The 24986-nt window shown below is 40.3% G+C and overlaps 1 protein-coding gene across 1 annotated transcript in view; it reads right to left on the reverse strand.

Annotated features, from left to right (window-relative positions):
• Nucleotides 1–24986, reverse strand: part of LOC136872813 (uncharacterized) — a 669667-nt gene that overhangs the window by 87130 nt on the left and 557551 nt on the right. Inside the window, exons 5-7 of the mRNA XM_067146651.2 lie at nt 6874–7036; nt 2385–2521; nt 767–872 (exon numbers count right to left, since the gene is read on the reverse strand). Coding sequence (XP_067002752.2) covers nt 778–872; nt 2385–2521; nt 6874–7036 — 395 coding nt within the window. The 3' untranslated portion in view covers nt 767–777. The remainder of the gene's footprint in view (nt 1–766; nt 873–2384; nt 2522–6873; nt 7037–24986) is intronic.

Here is a 24986-nt window from a genome sequence, read left to right on the forward strand (position 1 = left end):
GACAAAAATTTTCGGTAGGAAGTTGTTTTGTCTGTGGTGAGAGTTCATTCTACAGACGAGCAGAACGAACAAAGAAGCAACTTTGATATGATGCTGTTGTTGCAAGTGGAGGGAAAAAGGACACACCTTTACCTCTTTGAGCGGAACAGTAGTTGGCTGTAAGCGGTTGAAAGGATTGATGTGAATGTCGCCTGCGAGGAATTTTCTCACAAAAGCAATATATCTTTGTTTAGATAAAACTCTTACAGTGGGAGTAACATGTCTTTATTTAAATGACTATGTTGATAAATTAACGTTCTGCTCAGCGTTGAACTACTCCTAGTTTCGACCTGTTTTCTACTGTAGAGGGGTGTGAGGAAAGAAGCCTGCGCAATAGCATTGGCCTTACTGATGACAAATATAGAGTCTCAACTGCTTTCTTTGTAGTTCCTAGTAGAGATCTGCGTACACAGTCCAGGAATCTCTATTCTGTACACTTTATTACCTCAACATGCTTGTTCCATTAAAAATGAATGACGAGCAATTTTATTGAGATGCAAGGCGTCAGATTTTCACCACACAGTGAAATTTAATGTTGTAACGGTGAGCTTGCTCTAACTGATTTGCCACGATTTATGCATAAATCCTCGTATATGCTTCAGTAACTGAGATTTTAGAATGAATGGGATACGTGAGCAGCTTACATTTCTTTCAAATATGCCAGTCTATTAAAACTACTTTATTCTAAATGACAACATTACACCATTGTGAGGGGAGAAAGGCTTACCTGTACATGTGTCATCTGCGCACCACCAGTGGCAGCAATAGCCAGAGCCAGTCAGATCTCCAGTTGGGTGCACAGTTCCCGTGATGCACAGCGGCCGGCAGTTCTCCTGTGGAACACAAGTCGTACACTTGGTAAGCGAGGCGAGGCTTGACTACTTAGCATAGAATACTACCACACCCAAGTTCCAGATCGCCTGAAATTGTAATTAGTTTGTTCGATACATGAACTTCTATACAATTATTTGCATATTACTACACTAAATAATGTACCTAAAGCTAAACAGCTTTATTTTAATTCCACAAATTGTTATCCCTTTCTGTTTTCATAACTTCCTTTTGTCCAAGATGTAGCGCAGTGCTACATATCCTAGTACAAACTTGTATCCCACTCTTAATTCTTTTACTTAGTGCTACCTTCTTTTAGCCACAAATTTCTTAAAATGCAGAAATCCTGCTATTCTTCATGGTGTAATCCACTCTCTATTTAATAGTTTAACAATTGTATAGAATTCTTTCCCTCTTTCCACTTTTTATTCCCTACCAAAATATTTCACTCTAAGAGCGCCAATTCCCCTACACAATCTCAATAGACGTGCCTCTTCCATTGTTTCTCCACAAAATAGACAGTGATTTCCGTTTTCCTTCTCTGACCCATATCTTTATATATCCCCATTACCCACCACACCATACAACTTAGTTCTCTATTTGAGACGCTTTCCTTCCTTAGGGACATATTTCGGTTAATTTTACAGAAGCCAATAATGTTCTTTTAATCTCAATTTCTGCTTCTCAATATCCTTTCGCTCCAATCTTTACTTCCTACATGATTTTTTAATTTGTGTTCTGAATCTCTTTACCCCAGTAGTCTCCTATTCTGTCGAGGATCCCTTTTACATTCGTTGGCCACTAATCATCATTTAAGTGTTTCATCTGGTATCGGTATATCAAATTCTATACCGTTACTTTCCGTCCATCTTCCATTCTTAACCTTAACCGGTATTGTATTACCTTTCTAGTTATGTCAGCTTGAATGCTGGACTTTTCCTCGACAGATAAGCTACGGTAAGATGTGAAGTTAGAGAGAACTTAGAGATGCGGATAACTTTATACGTCGTTCTAGTAGCGTACGAAATTCACCAAAAGTCTGTTAATTACTGATATTTATAGGAAAAGGTAACCCCTGACGGAAAGATTCAGCGCCGCCCTGAAGGGTATACACACTATACAGCCTACGTACAGGACTAAGATTGGGTACCGGTAAGAGGATTTCAACCAAACCAAAGTATCCCGTTAGACATGAGATCAAGGGCATGTATTATTTCTGGCTGCCTTTCCCTCTTTGGAGTCGAATCAAAATAGGGAAGGATATCCGGCCTTCAGCTGAACGAATAAAAGAAGAAAGGGCATCCCCGTTTACATGCGTGCAGTGTTACGGCCGGATATCATTCCCTGTTTCGGTTTCTGCAGTTATAAGGCTTGGTGCCCTTTCATGTTTAGAGTCATATAGTTTCAAGGCAGGATGTACAATTCCGTTTCTATTCGACTCCAAAGCGGGAAGGGCAGCCAGTGATCAGGCTCTAGAACTCTCATATAATGCCTACTATCAATTGTCAACTTACCGTTGAGAATATGCACTGCTACTGTAGCTGAAGCAACGTTGCCTACAGAGCACGTGTAGTTTCCGGAATGTCTCTTCTGCGCATGCTCCAGAGTGAGTGTGGAAAGTACTGTTGAGGATCCTAGACTTCCATTTACACTGGAACAGAACGAATAAGAACAAAGTTACCGTTTTGTTAGAGTAAATATCTCTCGAGGAGTACATCGAAGATCTTTGTATTTTACTTCAGTGTGTTATATTTCGCGCTCGCGCCTATAAAAGTCCCGCAACGGCTCGCGCTGCGGCAATTGGGCCGCACAAGAAAATCTTTCAATTTCTCCGTGTTAAAAAGTTTTATTACGATATAAATTGGTTAAAGGAAAAAGGCACATATTTGGCAGATATGAAAATACGTTTAATTAATTACTGAACTAGAAATAGTAAAATAAAAATTGGTTAAAGGAAAAAGGCACATATTTGGCAGATATGAAAATACGTTTAATTAATTACTGAACTAGAAATAGTAAAATAAAAGTAGAATAATGGAACCAAAATTAGTCATTCAAACAAGAAAAATATAAACCTGACTCAGCTTCACCAGGAACTGTTGAAATATAAACAATTCTCAACAAAGTAACACAGGCACTTCAATGAAAGATCTCATTAGAATTAAAACAACGGAAATGTACAATGTTATTTTTATAGCGGTATTACTGTCGCACTTCTCACAGGTACCTCGATGTTGTCCGTAATTCTTGCACACGTGTTTTTGGCATATGTTCCACATGACAGAAAAATTCATAGGGTAAAAAGCAAAGTCACCTCCGTACAGGCGATGAAGGCCCTTGAAGGAGTGGAAGGTAAAGGCTTCCCCCATTGTTGACCTCGGCACGTGATGGGGTAGAGTGGTTAGCTCTACGCCCGGCCGCCTTTGCCCCCAGGAATTAACCTGGTACTCATTTTTGGTGTAGGCTGAGTGAACCTCAGGGCCATATGTACCTCCGGAAGTGGAAATCTCGTTTCTTAAATTTTACGACTTCCTGACGGGGATTCGAACCCACTTCCTTCCGGGAGAACCGAGGACGCCTTTACCGCCTCGGCCAGGCAGCCCCTAAAATTCATAGGGTACCTAACAAAATGTTTTGGTATTCGAACCGCATTTGAAGATTCAACTCTTTCTTGTATTTTGAAAGAGATTTGAACATTTCCTTAGTAAGACTAGATATTTTTGGCCTATTCTTCAAGTTTTCCTCCATCACACTCGTAGCCAGTTTGTAGAAGTATTCCCTTTTTCGGTAAAATTACTCTGAGCAAAAGGAAAATTGTGTAGAATTGATGGCTGCAATATCAAGTTTACGGAAAACACTGCCATTGTCCCCCATTTTGTTTATCTAGAAGAGTTATATGTTGAACAAAGAAAATCAACAGTGTCAACGACTCCCTTTGTTGAAATGTCATCAGTGATCTGCAACGCTTTGTTTTGTGGTCAAGCTCATTAGTATCGTGCATTGAAGACAGTAAAGGCACAGCCTTCTTTTTCTTGGTGATGAAAGACACTAAACAGGAAGCCAAATATACTCGACTCAACTTCTTGTGATTTGTCTGGGAGGAATCTGGTTTCTCTTTTTCTTTTTTTCTTTTTCAAGGTTCCCAAAGAAGTCAGCCCGTTTACCAACAGGTGTTTGGCCAAGGGATACCTGCTGAAGTAGTTATCTGCGGTCACATTGCTGAATTTAGCGCGAAGAATTGTCATACCGGTCCCAACAGACCCTAAATATTTTAGGCCATTAGCACGGTTTTCTTTCTTGACAGAAATCAAACTCTTGTCATGATGAAATGAAATGTCGTATGGCTTTTAGCGCCGAGATATCCCAGGACGGGTTCGGCTCGCCAGGTGCAGGTCTTTCTATTTGACGCACGTAGGCGACCTGCGCGTCGTGATGAGGATGAAATGATGATGAAGACAACACATATACCCAGCCCCCGTGCCATTGGAAATAAGCAATTAAGGTTAAAATCCTCGACCCGGCCGGGAATCGAACCCGGGACCCTCTGAACCGAAGGCCAGTACGCTGACCGTTCAGACAATGAGTCGGACATCATGTCATGATGATCGTCCAGTATTTCCGCATCCCTCCTTCCATCTGACAACTCTTGGAGAGTCCGCATAAATTCATCATGATCTGATAATCGTTCCCTGTAAAGACGGAGCAATCCTATTTTTAAACCTATTGTACTCTATGGCCCACCATCAATTAAATTTTCATCCAAACAGCGAGCCGATAAGGACAGAAACACAGAGGAAATAAAAAGTAAAATATATATAATTACATTGCGCTCTCGCAGCGGCTTCCGGAACGCACATAGCTCCACCCGCGAGATCACTAACTTTAACACTGAACGCTGTAAAGACAGATATTCGCAGAATACGCAGTCAGATGGGCCAAATCATAGTTGAGGATTAGAAGTGGTTCCCAGTGGTCTGCCTACGGACACGAAACAGCAGTATAAAAATGTTAAATGTGCGATCGTAATGCCGCATGCAAGAACACTCGGAGGTTAAGAAAGAATGCCATGTATCTGATAATGGTCTCCCTATCCATTATTTTCTTTAAGACTGGTCACGCCTCCCAAATATTTATGGATATATAGTCCACCAGAATGATTTTCATTGTGTTCATTTTTCTGTTCATGTGTGTAAGAAAAGATTACCGAGCGAGTTTGCCGTGCAGTGAGGGCTGCGCAGCTGTGAGCTTGCATCCGAGAAGTAGTTGGTTCGAACCCCACTGTCGGCAAACCTGAAGATGGTTTTCCGCGGTTTCCCATTTTTGTACCAGGCAAATGCTGTACGTTAATTAAGGCCACGGCCGCCTCCTTCCAACTCCCAAGCCTTTCTTTTCCCATCGTCGCCACAAAACCTGTCTGTGTCGCTGCGACGTAAAGCCAATTGAAAAAATGACAAGAAATATTACATTATTAATCTGCAACGAGTGACCGTAGACCAGGGGTGAAGTTTCTGTTCAAAACTGCATATGTTGTTATTGAAAACTCGGACTTTTTATTCCTCTTGAGCTTTAATGCGAGGACAAATGTAAATTTTCAAAATCAAAATAAGTCAGAACAACCGCTCAAAAAATGTTCCCACTCTGCAGGCTATGCAATATCTACAACAGTGCAGTTCAGAAAAATAATTCTTTAGACATATGTGTACGTCTAGACCTATATTTACAACAATTTACCATCTCCGCAAAAACTATATAATGAACTTGTAATGCTGATTTGAAACACAAAATATATTTTAAATTTTATACATTAAGCCCTATTGCATAATGTAATTATAATTGTTAGAACTGGAAGAAGTAATAGTTTAGATATGGCATTATGTTTTTTATTTTACTGTTTATGTTAAGATTAAATTGGATTAGATATGAAATATCGTTTCTTTCTCATTGTAAATATAATATTTTAACGTGTTTGCGGGGTAAATAAATGAATAAATGAGTACAGCACCTGGTAGCGTCCTATTTCTAAGATTTATTAACTACGCACTACAAATGCAGATTTACACACACACATACACAGAGCCATCGTTTATTTACAGTACACTCACTCAGCCACTCAGTCACACTCGTTAGCGTTGTCCCGGTCCACAGTCTACACATCAGTCTCGCAGGTCGGGATAGTATCCGCTGTTCACTCAACCCGTCGAACTCCGCAGCCTTCACACGTCGGTACCCAGTGTTCCCTTATCGCTACTCCAGAACACTCCAGGTTCACCTCCAGCAGCCAGCCTCAAGGAACACACACACACGACACCAGGAAAACAGGAACGAGTCCTCGGCTCCGACAGACAGATACTCGATCAGGCTGACATCTCAGCCCAGGCTACCACTGACTGCGCTCTCCGCTCATTCAAATCCGTTTTCAGCTGGTCCGGGTTTGACCTCCACTCAGATCTCAGTTCACTAATGAGTTCGCCATAGGAAGATAAGATTTTGTTTTCAAGCTCACTAAACTTGCTTAGAAAAATCTGAAGCTGTTCGGAATTCATTTCGCTAGTAGAAATTTCTGTCGGCTACAAAATAAGCTACCAGGTACTCGATTCTGACACCAGTTTTACGTAAGTGTTTGTCCACTAGTTTATCACAATATTATAATAGTTCAGATATTAGATTATTAGAATAGTTTAGATACGAAATTATGCTTTTTATCTACGTGTTTCTTGTAAAGATTATATATGAAATATTGCTTATTTGTTATTTTAAATGTCAGTTTAGACGTTAGAACATTGAAAAAAAACACGTGTAGATAATTACCACTGTAAGTGGTATTATAAATCCTGTAGTGCGCAGTAATTAAGTAAATAATAATCCCAATTACTCAGATGGTATCCCTGAACAAGGTCCGAACGTTTGTCGGTGGAGTTCGGCTTCACGCTGTATAACTACAATAAGAAACCACAAGAAGAATTATGCTTATTAAGAATATGCAATCATTCACTGAGCACTCACCTCACTCCTTTATTTAGCACTTCGTCTCCATGCCTCCAGGTGACGAAGTCCCCAGGATCCTCGAGCTGAGTGGCGAGGCACAGTAGTTCCACGGCGCTCCCAGCCTTGTAGTACCTCTCCAGGATTTCGTGGTTGTTATCGTCCATTATGAACACTTCAGGTGCTACGAGCAAATGAAGTAGACTTGTTAAAATCTCACAGAGAAGCTGTGAAGAACACAAGTTTAAATGATATTACAGTAGCAGAGGAAGGAAGATCTTCCGTATGAAGTGGACACAAGAATTCCTCTATATGTGATATAAATTTTAATTGGAGAATTGGTAAGAGGTTATCCACCTTTCAATACACTGTAAGTAAAATGACAGACTTTAGATCATTTCACTCTTCAAGGAAGCGGTTTCAACCCAACCATGGGTCATCCTCAGCCTTATAAATTCTAAATATCGGCAACTTATACAATGTATGTACAATTATTAAAATCCCTTACTGTATACATTATCACAAGAAATAAAACACACATGAAAATACAGTATATAACGACAAGATAGAAGGTATAATTAAAACACCAGATGTGAAATTCAAATAAAAGTGTTGGTAAATTGACCAATTAAGAAGAAGTTGTGTTGGACTGGATGTCTGAAGCGTGTCGCTCAGGTCACATTTAGTCATTGTCTGCGTCCCATTTGTTGACAGTGCCAGTTTAAACACATTTAAAACTTCATCATATTAAATAATGTTTGAAAATGTTGGCCGAAGGTTTGTGGTTAATTAGAAGTGAATAGTAAACTCGTGTCCTCATCCCGAGGTGGTGCAGCTCTTTTCAGGCACACCCCCATTGGAGGTGAGCTGCATGTACCATTTCAATCACATACCAGCCCTCCTGCCATTCTTAAATTTCTGGCAGTACCGGGAATACAACCCGCGCCCCCGAGGACGGCAGCTAATCACACTAACCGTTACGCTACAGAGGTATCAGCGGTTATAAAAGAGAACCAAATAATATATGGGTATCATCCTGTGACCAAGCTTCTTAAAAAATTTTTAGGTGTAGGCCAATCGGTGGATTAGGCTGAAGACTATCTTATTCACAGTGTCAACGCAGGAAAATTTGAATAGCTGCAAGAAAGGATTGAAAAGAAAAGGATGTTAAAAATGATAATAATGTGTTAGAATATAAACAACAGCAAAATTCGACGAGACGTACCCTTCGTCACTATTCTCCACATATCGAAGCGTTGGCACACAGAGGGACACTGTGTTCAAGTTAGCACTGAACTGTTGGTTGAACTTCTCGAGGAGGGGAAGGAGCAAGTGACAGGTTTAAATAGGAGATGATTGTTGTTCATGGCCTCTGGAGAGACCTTGTGCAGGTTTTTCTATTTGACGCACGTGAGCAACCAGCGCGTCTTGTAGCCCGATGGTGATGATAAAGGGATAGGAAAAGAGGAGACCCGTTACCAGCACGTAGAATTCCTCTTCTGCTTCTACCGCTTTTCCCTCATTTGTGCGGTCGCGGGAGCGAACTGTGTCACATATGTAGCTTTCTCCTTGTTTTAGGGCCACTTTTCCTTCCTGACGCTAACCCTATGTGGTGGGATGCAATCACGCTTGCGTGTTTCTGTGCTGGTTGGTAGTATGGTGTGTTGTCCGAATAGGAAGAGGAGAGTGTTGGGGAAAACACAAACATTCAGTTGTCGAGGCAGGAGAGTTAATCAGACGCGCCTAAAATCTCCGACTGAGCCAGGAATCGAACACGGAACCCTCTGAACCGAAGGCCTCAAAGCTAACCATTCAGCCAAATAGTCGGACTGTCAGCACAAAAAATTACTCCTGTCGTTCAATGAAACCAAGGTGTATGCTCAAACCTTAACGTCCCCATCCGACAGACGAATCACCATCAATAGCGCCGTATATCCTCACTACATATGAACAGTGTGGGGAGCTTTGGAATTAAACCTAGACTTCTGACAGAGATACGTAATAATATAACACCTCCTCTCCTACCCTGCCGACCATGGTATGATTATAAATGGGATTAAAAGTCAGGTTGCGAGTTTTACTAATATAAAAAAGTCCTGTGAGTTTTAAAATACTGCGCTGATAGTGTGAAAGTTCCTTATGGTGATCACTGTAAGACCTAGGTGATAATATAAGGAAAGATCTTCATTCGGGTAATCACGTAAATGATATCTATATAAATAAAATTGTAGGGGGTCCGCTGTCTGTAATCTCTTTTGTTTTGCCAACTTTTCAGATATTTATCCGTTTTAGGTCAACTCAAGACCGAATCGGTGGTTTTTACGTTTCGTGTCTGTTTGTTTGTCTGTTTGTCTGTTTGTCTGTCTGTTTGTCTGTTCCACCATCACGTCAAAACGGCTGGATAGAGCTCAACCAAACTTCATATTTAGAGTATACTCATCCCGGGGAAGGTTTCGATATGCATATCGTTTTAAAATCTTTGAATACACGGGTGGTTTATAAGAAAACCAGAATGGTGTTTCCTCCATCACGTCGAAACGGCTGGATAGATCTCAACCAAACTTCATATTTAGAGTATACTCATCCCGGGGAAGGTTTCGATATGCATATCATTTTTAAATCTTTGAGTACACGGGGGTTTATAGGAAAACCAGAATGGTTTTTCCACCATCACGTCGAAACGGCTGGATAGATCACAACCAAACTTCATATTTAGAGTACACTCATCCCGAGAAAGGCTTCGATATGCATATAATTTTAAAATCTTTGAATAATCGGGGGGTTTATAGGAAAACCTGAATGGTTTTTCCACCATCACTTCAAAACGGCTGGACAGATCTCAACCAAACTTCATATTTAGAGTACACTCATCCCGAGAAAGGCTTCGATATGCACATTGTTTTAAAATCTTTGAATAGACGGGGGTTTATAGGAAAACCAAAATGGTTTTCCTCCATTTTCTCTTATAGTATTGATTTTTTGTAAACTTAGTTTACCGTACGTGAAACGTCTCTTCATTATAAACAACATTCATTATGTTCATAATTTATCTTACTCTTCACATGACGGAGAAATTTACAATTTTCCGCTGGGATCATGCTCTGCATTGAGTGACCGACAGACCGACAACGAACCTACAGGTTACCATGGCAACGTCTCTGACTGCATGCCAGCAGGGAAGTAACGTATTGCCATTTTCCTCATCATGCTTTTAAATTCGTGGTTGTTCCTTGGGTAGAAGGCAAGAGAGGCGTCAATTGGCCTATCTGCGGGATATTGGCGGAATATCGTTGGATGTTATAACCGCCCTCGAATAGATTAAGTAATAACACCATTAGTCATCTTCTTATTATTTGTTTACCTAAGAATCACTGGACCTAAATTTCTCCTTTGTTACCGCTTTATTATATCCATAACTCACACTAGCATAATTTATTGAGGGGCATTTGATTTTCCAATACATTCACTTGGCATTTACATATTTGTCGTTATCCGGCTGTCCTCAGTTATAATCCATTTTCTATTAGTTTCAACTTTCTTAACTGTATTATTTTCTTCCTTAATTGCGCCGTATGTACGCGAGTGCTAGAAACTACTGGATGTATTTCGACCAAGATTCGTATTTAGAATACACCTGTCCTTGATAGGTTTTAGGGCAAATATTGTTTCTAAATCCCTGAACTGACTGGGGGTTTATACGAAACCGAAACAGTGATTTTGCACATCCACAAAATGTACACAACCAAACTTAACGGAAATCTACCTACCTTGGTAGAAATTGATTTCTAAACCTTTTTTCTCATGTGCATCATTTCGATACGAGGATTAATAAGGGAGATATCAATAACGGACCGTTTTTCTGTACAAGTCCCATCGGACTTAACTCACGAGCGGGTGCGTGTAAAGCGTATTCCTTACAACTTGAAAACTACTGAAGAAATTCGAACCAAAATTTATATTTAGCATCCACTTGTCCAAAGGTAGGTTTTAAACGTAAATAACATTTCATGTTCCGGAATGGACTGGCGGTTTATAGGGAACCGAAATGGTGATTTTACTCTTCCACAATATATACACAACAAGAAAAACCTGACTGGAAATCGACCAAACGTGATAGAATTCCACCTCTAAACTTTTTTTTTCATGTGCATTTTTTCGTCAGGAGGATTAATAAGGGAGATATCATGAATGGTCACTTTTGCAGGTTAAGTCCAGCGGACATAGCCCAAGAGGTGTTTTACATGGAGCAGATTCCTTATCTATATAAATCAAATCGTAACGACTGTGTGCCTCTACACTGACTATTTTGGCGAAATTTTCGTACAGCTTTCCGTTTAAGGGGTAATAATGACCATCTCCATAATTTTTGGTTTATTTTCTTGAATGTCCTAATTTTTACCCGCCTCGCCCAAAATCCAGATTGCGGCATAATCTGCCAGAAGAAAAAGAGGTTAATTTAAATTTGACAAAATTATACGTTTTAGCGTGTAACGAACGGAAAACATCCTAGATCATTAAATTTTTCACTTTTTATCCCCGAAGAATATCGAAATATGCAGGCAATTTTAATGATGGTGCATACCTTCGGAAATTCATATCACATAACGTATTGCACAATCTCCGTTCAATTTGGAATGATCTACAACCTTGGTCTTATGACTTTTTGCCGTATCTGTATCCCTTTTACGTTTGATTTTTCTCAATTAATCGATGTTAAGTCAATTTGGAATTTTCACATGCATAATTCACACTTTCAGTTACTTATATGAAATACAGAATCATCAAACTCTTCACGAAAATTGGCCCACCCAGTAGCCATATGTGAGCCAAATGCAATGTATGTAGCTGTCACATAATTACCTGAAAAGTAATGTAATGTGAGATAATCTTACAAAACCTTTACCCTGTTCCACGTTTCTAACTCAATCTGACCCAAGAATAGATGACATATCATAGGACCAGCCAGTTAGGCCACTAAATCCGGCGTGTCTTATGGTATAATCCTTTGTCGATATGACGTACGTTTAGTAGCAGTTAATCTGTAAATGAAGGTCTTCAATATTGTAAACACGCATATACTTTCGTATGTCAATCTATATATATTCACTGATGTCGATTTGTAGCGATCGAGAAAGAGTGGGTCTGCTATTGTAATCAGTACTCCCCACACCGACTTTGACTGGCAGTAGGAAAGGGTTCCTTCTCCAACTCCCGTGTAACGGTCATTATTAAGGATGGCCTACAATTGTAATGAATAGTTCACTTCTCGATTTGACTTGCAGAAGGCAAGTGAGCACGCAGTTTTGTGTAAAACTCCCCTACCCGATTGTGTTTGGCAGTAGGCAAGGGTGCCCGCCATTATAAAGAAATGTCCTCATCTAAAATGTGACTGGCATTAGGCATAGTGGCCTGCTATTTTGATGGAATCTCACCAACTAGGTGTGACTGGCAGTAAGCTGGCTTTCAGTAGGAAAATGGGCCTGGCATATAATGATAACTCTACAACTCAATTTCGAGTGATAGTAGGGTAATTGCCTGCCATTATAATAGAAACTCCTCAACTGCAGTCTGTCTGGAAGTAGGAAAGAGGGCTGCTATTTTAACGAAAACTCTCCAAATCGATTCTGTGCTCGTAGTAGGCAATGGGGCCTGCAATTGTAATGTAAACTTCCCAACTCGATTGTGAATGCCAGTAGGCAAGTGAGCCTGCCGTTATATCACAAATCCGTAACAAGCACTTTACATTGGAAACAACGTACGGGGACCTCCCCATGCTCTTTCTCGGATAATGCTAAGAGACATGCAATTTTAAAACAATCTTATTTACTGCATGTGCACTATTTAGTTCGATATTCGAATACAACGTAGAATACCGTAGCGAAGCACGGGTACATTCACTAGTTGTAAATAAAGGGTACAGATCTCTGCGCATGGTTATGAGGGTGTTTATAAGTTGTAGTAAGGATGTAAAGGAGAGACCCCAACTAACGTATGGTCCCAGCGTATTGAACGCTCACCAAGATTATTCGGTAATTGGAAAAATCTCCTAAGAAAAGCAGCTCGACTTGTTCTGGATGATTACCTATAAAAGAATAGCGTTACAAAAATGTTGTGAATTATTGGTAGGTAAGTCTTGGGAGAAAGAAGACGAGCTGCTCGACCAAGTGATATGTTCCGCGCAGTCAGTGGAGAGCCAGTCTGGAATGACATTAGTAGACGAATAAGTTTGCGTGCTATGTTTGAAAGTAGGAAATATCACAATATAAGATTGATCTTGGATTATATTCTCAAATATGTAAAAGAAAATAAACAACATATATCCAGAACTGACGGCTGTTAGTTCAGTATGAATGTTCGAAGCATATTGATTATCCCACTTATCAGATTGGAGATTTATACGTTTTTCCTTGAGCAGAATCACTCTGTTTCCATGTCATGAACATAATTACTTCTGGAATTGTTCGAAATTCATGAATAATGAGCTATTTACGTCTTGCAGTCATTTCATGTTTATCTCACACTGATCTTCCGGACTATCAATAATTCACCGCATATTCCGTTCCTTAGCCTTGCCAGCACTTTCACATTGATGTGAATCAATTTATTAAACCTGAATAATGACTGCATTCCTGTCCGATGAATATATCACGAAGCAGATTATCGAATATATCAGACTTCTTGGAATGAGTAGCACAAAACTGGTATTAATAGGTGCATTGTAAAGCCGGTCCCGGAACGTGTATCGTTAAAACTCCACTGCACAGTAAACATCGCGGCATAAGGCAAAGGAAAGAATACAAGATAAAAATGAATAAATCCAAATCAAGTATTTTAATGGAGTGCAGTCGAACGAAGTCAGATGATGTAGGAAATGTTAGATTTGGAATGAAGTCCTAAATGACGTAGATGAAAATTCTTACTTGGGCAGAAAAATAACTAACGATGGTAGAAGTAAGGATAACATAAGATACAGACTAGCACAAGCAAGGAAGGCATATCTTAAGAAAATAAATTTGCTCACTTTGAACACTTATATAGGAACTAGAAAGATGTATTCGAGGATGTTTATCTGGAGCGTGGCATTGTATGGAAGTGAATCATGGATGATAACCACCTAAGATAGAAAAAGAATAGCATTATTCGTGAGGCAATAGAAGTTGCTGAACACAGGAATAATTTTAACAAGTGTTTGATCTGAACTCTTTGCGACTCCCTTGTGTGGCCACCGAAAGGGTAATGAATGGTGGGACCGCCGACCAATTTTGGTCCTATGTCCCAAGCCAACTGAGTGGATTAATTGCTTGGTGCAAGTGGATGTATGGTGCGCTATGAATGACGATTAAAGTCTTTGTAATATGTATTCTTTGTAATATTGCCAATGAGTGTGAATATGTTTTAGGGCTAGTAGGCCTTACGTTACTCACGTGTGTTTGACACGTTGCCTGTAGTCTCCTTGCATTTTAAATTGGGTGCCTCCTGTAAAAAGTAGCAGGTAGGGACCCTCTTCGGAGGTAGTCCTACGAGGGAGTGGTGGCCTTGCCTATGTGAGTGTCAGAGCACACTGACCCGGTATGTATGAGTCCCAGCTCAGGGTTATGAGTGAAGACCTCAACGGCACCTACGGCGGAGAAGGTGGACTTATGCACGGTAGAGATGGCGCAAGAGACAACCCTGTACTCGGGGATAAATACGAGTACAATTTTAAGGAACGCGGTGACCACCAGTGTAAGTTATCCCCCTCTAGAAAGAGATAACAACCTCTTAGGAAGGTGGATGAGCGGGTGGATAAAAGGGAACCCTCTTGTCCTTCGGGTGAGAAATCACCACTAAAGGGGGATGAATTTATTGGAGGTCAACGGCATCGGATGCTGAAGGCCTGAAATTTGATGGGAAATATGAAGGAGAGCTTGTGTTTGGAGATTACAAGATGATTTATAAGGGAGGAGAACACAGGAAAGGAGCTGTAGGACTACTGTATAGAAATGTTCGTGATAGAAGTACGGTATAATTAATGTGATGCCTGTAAGTTCTAGGGTACTGCCAATTAAGATACAGAGTGACTCTGTTGATACAATGATCATTCAAGTGCATATGCCTACAACGGATACGGACGAGGGGGATGTAGACCGGATTTATGAGCAGATTGAGGAGGTGTTTGAGGAGAATAGAAAAGGTCCAATATGAACTGTTATGACGGGAGATTGGAACAGTGTATTGGGAAGTGGAAGACAAAGTAATGTGGCCGGAGATTATGGATTAGGGAGACTAAGTGAAAGAGGCAAGGAAAGCAAATTGATTTCTGCAAGAGCCATGACCTTTGGATTGGTAACACCTGGTTTAAGGACAATGAACAGAGGTTGTATACAATGAAGAGTCCTGTTGATACAGCTAGATATATTATAGATTTTATTATACCTAACGAAAGGTTAAAAAACAGCATCAAAATGGCTAAAACATTTCCTAGGGCAGCTGAAAATACAGACCACAAGTTGATAGTGGCAGATATAAGAACACGACTTAATCATATCAAAAGTAAACACCCTGGAAAGAAGTGGGACGTAACAAAACTGAAGAATGAAAGTGTCGGGAAAGTGAAGGAAAGTTTGAAAACTCGAGAATGAGAATGGATGTATCACAAGAATGGCTTACCATCAGAAATGAAATAGAAGAACAAGTAGGTAAAGTCGGAAGGAAAAGAATTAAAAATAAATGGATAACGAAGGATGTGTTGGATAAAATGGATGAACGCATGAAATGGAAAAATGAGATGAAGGAAAAATACAATACAGAAAACTAAACAATAAGTTGAGACGGGCAAATGATGAGCCCAGGGAAGAATGGATGAAAAACCAATGTGAAAATATAAAAGTTGGAAGAGGAATAAGAAATAGAAGGGATGTATCGAAGGACAAGGAGTGAGAATGTGACTTCGGACTGTTAGTCTCCTGTCGAGGATGACCCCTATTTATCTGGCGTCAGTGGACCAGACAATGTGCGTGTTGATTTGTTGGTTTGTGGTTCCACTTGGTGTACAACGGTAGGTTTCGGGTGGTTGGACTTAAATCTCCATTTTTCAAACCATTCGTCTAAGTCGTGGAGTGCATTTGACTGTAACATGAACTGCTGTAATGAGAGTGTCTGCCTACATGGCTATTTATGTATTCTGTTTTAGCGATGTCGTGTACAAAGAGCAGATATACGAGCTGCCCTGATATGCTGCCCCGTATGGCTCCAGCTTGTATTGGTCTTTGAGCTGTTTCTTCACCATTCACAACTACAAAGCACTTGCGATTTTTAAAGTAACTGTCTATTACTTTCCGGCATTGCGAATCAATTTTGAGTTGTTTTAGTTTTACTATTAGTCGTGCAGTAAAGACTCTGCCAGAAGCTTCAGCAATGTCAGAGTAAATTACTGGCCTTGCTCGGTTGTGATTTAACGACTTGGTGATGATACTGATAATTCTGATGTACTTTTGCGTTGTAGAATAGTATCTTCTGAGTCCAAATTTTTCCTTAGGAATAGCTTGCTTTATTGTTCTGGTTTCTAGTAGCCGGAAATCTATCAGTTTTTCTTTGGTAAACTGTCTAGAATACTGATCGGTCTGTAAATGTTCGGCTTTGCGTGTCTTTCTTTGGGCTTTTTTAGGGTGATAATTTTAGCTGTTTTCTAAATATCATGAAAATAGCCAAGTCGCAAGTCGCATTATAAATTTCCACTAAATGCTCTGTGACGCTCAGGGGGAGTTCTTTTAATGTTTTATTTTGGACCCCATCTGGGCCAGGAAAGCTGACGTCTATATAAATTGAGCAGATCATGACTATCCTCCATACATAACTATTCAACATCTTTCACCTTGACTCTGGAGGCCTTGTAATGAACTATGTTTCTAACAGGGTCTCTCTATTTTGAATCTAGTTACTATGGAGCGACATTTGCAACTCAAATCTTTGTTGTTGTTCTGAAGACGAGCCTCGATTCAGGTTCGAAATGCGTCATATGATCTAACATCCGCAATGTCATTTAGTGGACGTGAAAGTGGACAGAAGCTTTTGAAATGTTATGTTACAGAACAATGCTGAATGTGAGATGGGTAGATGGAATCATGAATGAAGAGATTCTGAATTGAGTTGGTGAGAGGAGATCGATTTAGCAAAATTTGAGGAGAAGACGAGATAGCATGATAGGACGTATCTAAAGACACCCGGGACTTGTTCCATTGGTTTCTGAGGAAGTGTCAGTGGTGAAAACGGTAGGGGTAGACCAAGATATGGATATGACGAGTAGATTAGAAACAATATGGGATGTAGTAGTTACGTAGAAGTGAAAAGGTTAGCACAGGATAGGGTGGCATCTCGAGCTGCATCAACTAGTCTATGGACTGATGGCTCAAACAACACATGTACAACTTGTAGGCCGGAGATATATGCATTGTCAAAGACTCACTGACTGAAAACCCCGCCAAGGAAAAATAAAGATGACCTTTATAGCAGGATATTATAAATTAAATAAACCAAACAAAGTCCCTTGGCGCACCCTCCCCGAAGGGCCATGGCCTAGCAAGCGACTTATTCTCAGCCCGAAGGCGTGCAGATTACGAGGTGTCGTGTGGTCAGCACGATAAAACCTCTCGGCCATTATTCTGGGCTTTCTAGACAGGGGCCGCTATCTCATCGTCAGATAGCTCTTCAATTGTAATCAGGTAGGCTGGGTGGACCTCAAACCAGCCCTCAGATCCAGGCATAAATCCCTGAACTGGCCGGGAATTGAACCCTTGGCCTCCGTGTAACAGGCAGGCACGCAACCCGAACACCGCGAAGCCGGCATTATAAATTAAATTACTTCTGTATTATATCCACGTCAACAGTCTCTTCAGTTGGCTGAAATTGATAACAGAATGTCTTATCTCCTAGAATTCACTACAGTTAGGTTTGATTGAAAACTGCAACAGGCCTTTCAAAATGAATGACAACAATGATATGTACTACATGCTGTAATCTTGGATCCTATTCTCCAGCGGGTAGAAGGAAGAACAACAGGTATCAAAGGACAGTACAGATACTTTTGATTGCAAACTGCAACAGACGTTTCAAAATAAGCTTTTAAAACCCTAGAATACTAACATACGTAAATTTTACGTGTATTCGCCGCATAACTCCGCACTAGTCCGTTCCGCGTTACCCCCAACAGACCACCTCCATGCAGTGCTTCCACTGATCAACTTAAATGTTTTTTTTTACGTCGCACCGACACAGATATGTCTTATGGCGACGATGGGACGGAATGGGCTAGGTCTGGGAAGGAAGCGGCCGTGGCCTTAATTCAGGTACAGCCCCAGCATTTGCCTGGTGTGAAAATGGGAAACCACGGAAAACCATCTTCAGGCCTGCCGACAGTGGGGTTCGAACCCACTATCTCCCGAATACTGGATACTGGCCGCACTTAAGCGACTGCAGCTATCGAGCTTGGTAACTTAAATGGTGTCAGAATAGAATTTAGATGCGTGTGTGAGGGGCGAATGCTGGGAGTGTTCATTTTTTACGTATTGTTAGTATTGACGCATTATCGTCGGTAGGTGAAACTTACGTATTATTAGTATGTAACAGGTACTTGGGTGTTGTGTGCGGGTAGGTTGGTCATTCCGGACGGTAGCTTTATAGTTATAGGTAGAGCTCGGATTTCCATGCAATTGCATGTTATTGAATAAGCTGGTTACACTTCTCAAACTTGAAAATATTCGTTTTATGGCATAACGATTCTAAATAACCGTTCTTTTCCCACTGCATGTTCGCATATTTTGGACTTTTTTCGGAGAAAATGCATGCGTAATGTATATTTTCAAGATTTTGGATTTAATAGCGAATATTTAGATAATATGACTTTTTCTTTTGACTTTGGTGCTTATGTAAAGTTAACTTGCATGATAGTGCCGTTTATGAATGTTGGTTTGGAGAATTTGGGACCAGTTTTCCACGATATACAGAATGTCTATTACTGAGAGGCATCCTATCTGACAACGAAAGTTAGTACATAAGATAGGGGTCCTATAATCCAATTAACGGAGCATTTCTGATCTGTTGCTTGAGTAAACATTGACGTCAACTGGAAGGATCCAAGTCGATCACTGTAATTCTTAGGCATAAGATGTCATGATTATACATTGCTATCAACTGAACCGTATGTTATGCATTAGTTATCGACGGCTCATTGTTTCGTCTATGTTAGACGAACAAAACAGAACTTGTATCACACTTCTGTGTCACCGCGTTATTGAGAGAGGAGCTTACAAATCTAGGTTCTGCGCTGAACTTTCTTCCGTTTTTATCCTGGATTTTCTTACCCGCAATTCTTACTCGTCACACGTCCTTGTTATTGCAGCAGACAGCCGTTGCCAGTTATTGTGGACACTCAAATGTGCCTGGAATCGCCGCACGGAGAAATAGCTGCTGCAGCTAGAGATAGGTCCAACAAAGTGATCCGTTCAAATCCCGATTTTGAATTTGTCGAGCTAAAATATAAGATGTATAGTGGTGAAAATGCAAAAGACATACAATTTGACCTCAATTTGTCCGAAATGCCTTCATTTAAGTAGGCACTTTTCACTTCTTGTGACATAGGAAGATCATTTTCTGTGTTTAAGAATAAGTTGACAGATCAACGGATGAGCTAAATCAAGACAATTTTGAGAAATTACGGTAGTTGTTGTACAATGTTTCAAAAGGAACTGAATTTTGGTAGTTAATTTTTTCCAGTTTATTGTGCATGTTTTGCCATGTGATAGTGCATGGAGTCCACCTCTGTGTTGTAGTGGTTAGTGTGATTAGCTGCCACCCCGGAGGCCCGGTTCTGCCACTAAATTTGAAAAGTGGTACGAAGACTGGAACAGGACCCACTCAGAGATCAACTGAGTAAAGGTGGGTTCGATTCCCACCTCAGCCATCCTGAGAGTGGTTTTCCGTGGTTTCTCAATTCTCCTCCAGGCAAATGCCGGGATGGTACCTAACTTAACGCCACGGCCGATTCCTTCCCTTTTACTTGTCTATCCCTTCCAATCTTCCCATCCCCAACAAGGCCCCTGTTTAGCATAGCAGGTGAGGCTGCCATGGCGAGCTACTGATCATTCTTCCCAGTTGTATCCCGACCCAGAGTCTGAAGCTCCAGGACACTGTCCTTGAGGTAGTAGAGGTTGGATCCCTCGCTGAGTCCGACGGAAAAACTGACCCTGGAAGGTAAACAGAAAAAGAAGAAGAGAAAGAAGATAGTGCGTGGAAATCCGAGCTCTAGTTATGAGGCATATGGCTTTCCAGAACACAATGTATAATCGAGGAGTGAAATTGGAGTAGCTCATTTGCCGTATTCTTGGCGAGCTGGATGAAGAGGAGAGCGGGGAATACAACCGTTTAGAAACTGAATCTCAGCACGAAGACTCTCCGACAACGATCCGAACTATTTACCCAGTGACGGTGGTTGCGAAAGTAATCTTGACTGTGGTCTGGATTTACCATCTTCTGTTGAAATTCAGCAAATTGAGCGGCCATCGAAAGGGAAATCTCAAAAAGCAACTACGAAGCGACTACTTCAAACAGCTTCAGCTTCTCAACATCTAGAAGAGATTTTTATTGACTGTGAAGTGGATCAACTTTTGGTTAAGAGTCGCCATATATGGAAAGCAACTGATTAAAACACGCAAAAAAAAAAAAAAAAAAAACTGAACATAGTTCATATCTGACCAGGCCATACGTCGAACCCCGTGGTGTAGGGGTAGCGTGCCTGCCTCTTATCTGGAGGCATCTGTTTCGATTACAGGCCAAGTCATGTACTTTTCCCTAGATCTGAGGGCTGGTTCGAGGTCCAACAAGTCTCCGTAATTTGAATTGAGGAGCTATCTGACAATGAGATAGCGGCGCCGGTCTAGAAAAGGAAAATTACGGCCGAGAGAATTCGTCGTGCTGACGATATGGCACCTCGTAATCTGCAGACCTTTGATCTGAGCACTGGTCACTTGGTAGGCCAAGGCCCTTCAGGGCTGTTCCACCATAGGGGCGGGTGCATACGTCGAAAGTCCAAGGTGATCCACTTTGGTTTTTGAATTATTCCTTACTAACAACATAATACAATCTATACTTCATAATTCTTAAATAATATATATAGTCTGCCTCTGTGCTGTAGTGGTTAATGTGACTAGCTGCCACCCCCGGAGGCCCGCGTTCGATTCCCGGCTCTGCCATGAAATTTGAAAAGTGGTACGAGCGCTTGAACGGGGCCGGCTCAGCCTCTGGAGTTCAAATGAGTAGAGTTGGTTTCGATTCCCACCTCAGCCATCCTGGAAGTGGTTTCCGTGTTTCGCATCTCTGTCGGTAACAGCTTACTTTACTGCAGATAGCTCTTTGGAGAGCTGCTTAGAAACGAAAATAACAGAGTACCTGCAACATGAGAACTGTTCAGGATTTGGATTTGTCTTCAACAACGCGACTCACATGAACATTTAACAATGAAATAAAAATATCGTCCCATATCGGAATCGAACCTCCGACTAACGAGCACCGCTTTCCTCGTCTATCTTCAAGTACGCTCGGCTTTCACGAGCTATCGTCTGTGAGCGTTATATTGAACCCTTGACTTACCATGCCATCGTTGGTCGGCCACAGCTGCTACAGTAGAGCAATATTGAACTCTTAAGTCTTGGGGTCGTTGCGGGAATGTTTCGGTCACGACCTTCACCAAACGATGGGGTTCAGAAGAGAGCCTAACTACTTGAAATGAGGAGTAAATATGCGCTTACTAACTTTTATTGAATTCTTAATTGCACAAAAAAAAATAATATAAATCCTTGACCATTATTAATTATTAAATGTTTCAAACGCAGTCACATTGCACAGCGTTAATTCATTTATTACAATATAGAAGAATTTTCTTCTGAGAAAATAGGAATATCATAAATTAGTGGACAGCGAAACTGAAAAAGTGAAAAGAAAACCTGAAAAATCGGGCACTTATTAATCCAAACGATAACTGAGAATTAATCCACACGATCCGTGGAAAATCTGATCTTCAACAAGTAGAACGCCTGATTTACTATTAATTAAGGTTATCCACCAGTCGAATACCTTTCGGATACGGAACACCCGCCGAATGGATCCTTAATCGAACCAAACTGACTATCAGTTGTTTTGGATATGTTGCAAAATATTATTGGAAAGCATGGTGTTCACTACCAGTTAACAGCAGTATTCACAATTGAAAACAAAAATTCATCCATGGATTGTCATTTCATGACACCCTTAAGTGATAAAATAATCCCGATGCTAAACGTGCATCACCCCAAACAGCTGTTCAGAAGGAACCAACAACAACACGATCCGAGAGGACCTTACGTTACGTCGTTCTGAAGGAACAAAACTGCCGAATGCAGGAAACACTTATTCATCACGCACTTAGAAGAAATGCCAAACACTGAAGTTAAATGAAAAGTGGTAAATCACTTGAAAAATATTATTATAAAACCGACTTTCAGGTTATGAATGGTTACGTTACGTTTAATAAAATTACAAGTCCATATAGTAAAATAGAAGAACATTATAGAATTCTTTCCTATTTAACAATGACTACCATCACAGATCCATCTACTTATTGTTTGTCCTAACACACTACCTACAATGTTATCAATTGACCAAACTCAAATACGTATAAAAATGAAATAACGACAAAAATTGAAAGCAAAATATATTACCGGCTGACGAATCGAATCCGCATTCGTAACTCAAGTCTCACCCACATACGATGAGTGTCAGCACGCACACTGCCAAAGCAAAAACGGACATCAGAACGACAAAACAATTAGGTCCATAAAATAAAATAAAATAAAATACTGAAGTTCATTAAATTCAAACACGCATGGCAAACTGCAGTAAATATTCAATCACCGCTAGCTCACTATCCGATATTGGACAACCCTCATATGCCGATAGTGGTTCTACAATCTTAGGTAAACACCTTCCAGCTGGTAAAGGACTGCACGCTAGTCTGCTATCAAATTACTGAGCTAACACTCTTCGCATTGCATACACTACTGCACACACTACCATCGCTCAAGTCAATTCGCAAAAAGATCTAATCTAAGACTTGAGTATGTACAGCTGACATCCCAGACCTATCGTCGGGCTTACCTAATGTCTGCACACCCTAACGCTAACCTCTATGTACACATACCTCCCTAATTCTATCGTTGAGCGTGAACTAGGACTATTATCAGTATACTCCTAGGGTAACATGTGACGTCCTAAATCTACTGTCGAGCGGAAATTGGGTCGTATACGCTTCCACTAGCATATCAGGCGAAATCGTAATTTCAAACAAACTCTTAGATACTTCGGCTGTACATCTGGTCGAAACTAATAACACACAACGAAACGAATCTAGCAACAGAATGAACGCAAGTCGGGAAATGCAACTAAGTTCCTATCTTATTACTAAAACGTGAACTTGAAAATAAATATCGCGTGGCGAACAATCCACAACTCAAACACGATCTCAGCATGCCCAATGGAGTTTAGAAAAGAATAATGACTTCCAACACACGTCTGACACTACTTGACCATCGCCCAACAATAATCATCACCACCGCAAAAATCCACACTCCAGTGTTAGGGTGAAGCCCTCAAATCGCCTACCGTCACTTTTCCAAATATTAATATCCATGACTATCCAGTGAAACGAAACCCAATGAATCTACACAGCCAAACATCTCGCTTTAATAACGTCCAATATCTCATCCCACAATGTTTCCGATTTAATAACAAATTACCGCCTTGTAATTTATGAACTTTTCTGATTGGAAACTCGTCATTGTCGTCAAACAACACCAACCGTGTATTAAAAATGCTCTTCTATCGTTGAGGTCATATTATTCTAATATTCATTATACTGACATTACGTAACTAGTCATTTGGATGTTTACAACCAAGATTTACAATCTTCACCAGGAATTGTTTTTCACTTGGGATCTTACTTGAAATTTACTGTGCCTCACACAATAATCATCTCGAAGCAACCTTTTCCAGGTCTCAGCTTTCGGATTGTTAGCGGAATATACTACAGCCTGCCACATAAATCTCACATTTAATATACAGCCTGTCTCGCCCTCGGCAAATATAACCTGTCTCAAAAATTAATTCTCATCGCCTTCTTAGGGCGGCATTATATGACATATACAGGCTTCCTCTGCCTTCAACATTTCTACAACTCATATTTCCACATATATAAATTCTTCGCTCTCAATCCATATTTTTATATTTCAAGACTTTTCAAACCTCAATCCTCCCGTGACAAACAACTTTTTATAAAAATGTACCTTTTTATTTTTATTATTACTACAACTTTCCGACCTCGAGAATACAACAACACACCGTGATTTTCCATATCATCGTTATACACGATGTCACAAAATTTTACTTCCCATGAATAAAACATAAATTTATCGGATTTCACTGGAATTTTCTAGACACCCGCAAACCTTGTAGAACATACCTGTAAAATCCACTTTTAACATAGAAAATTTTTATCCAGCGGTAAACATTATTATTATTATTATTATTATTATTATTATTATTATTATTATTATTATTAATATTATTTCGACAAAATTTCTGACTTCAAACGATATTCGAAATTGAGACATTCGCCACGACTACGTTATCGTTATCACCTTCCTAATTTTTCTCAATTCGGACAATATCTCAAAAAATATTAACACAATATTTAAACATCGCATTTTATAGTTTCTTGACGTGAATTTTACAACACTGGGGAGTTTCGCACGATGACCAGAAATATAATCCCTTCGCCTGATCATCACAAAATATCAACCCAACACACGCAATGTAAATTGGTAGGGACAAACAATAAGTACAACATTGATACAAAATATTCACAGACCTGTGATCGTAGCCATCGTCCTGGATTCTGGCTGCATCTAGCCAGCAGACCTCGTTTATTTAGCCTTCCATGGCTATCTGGGATATCTTCTTATATTTACACAGGTAACTTAAATTACACAACACTTTACAACGCACTTTCAAAACGTTTACCATGCGATGAGCATTCTTCTCAAATGACTACGTCCACTGCCTTCGCAAGA

This window comes from Anabrus simplex, chromosome 4 (assembly GCF_040414725.1).
Source record: "Anabrus simplex isolate iqAnaSimp1 chromosome 4, ASM4041472v1, whole genome shotgun sequence".
NCBI lineage: Eukaryota > Metazoa > Arthropoda > Insecta > Orthoptera > Tettigoniidae > Anabrus > Anabrus simplex.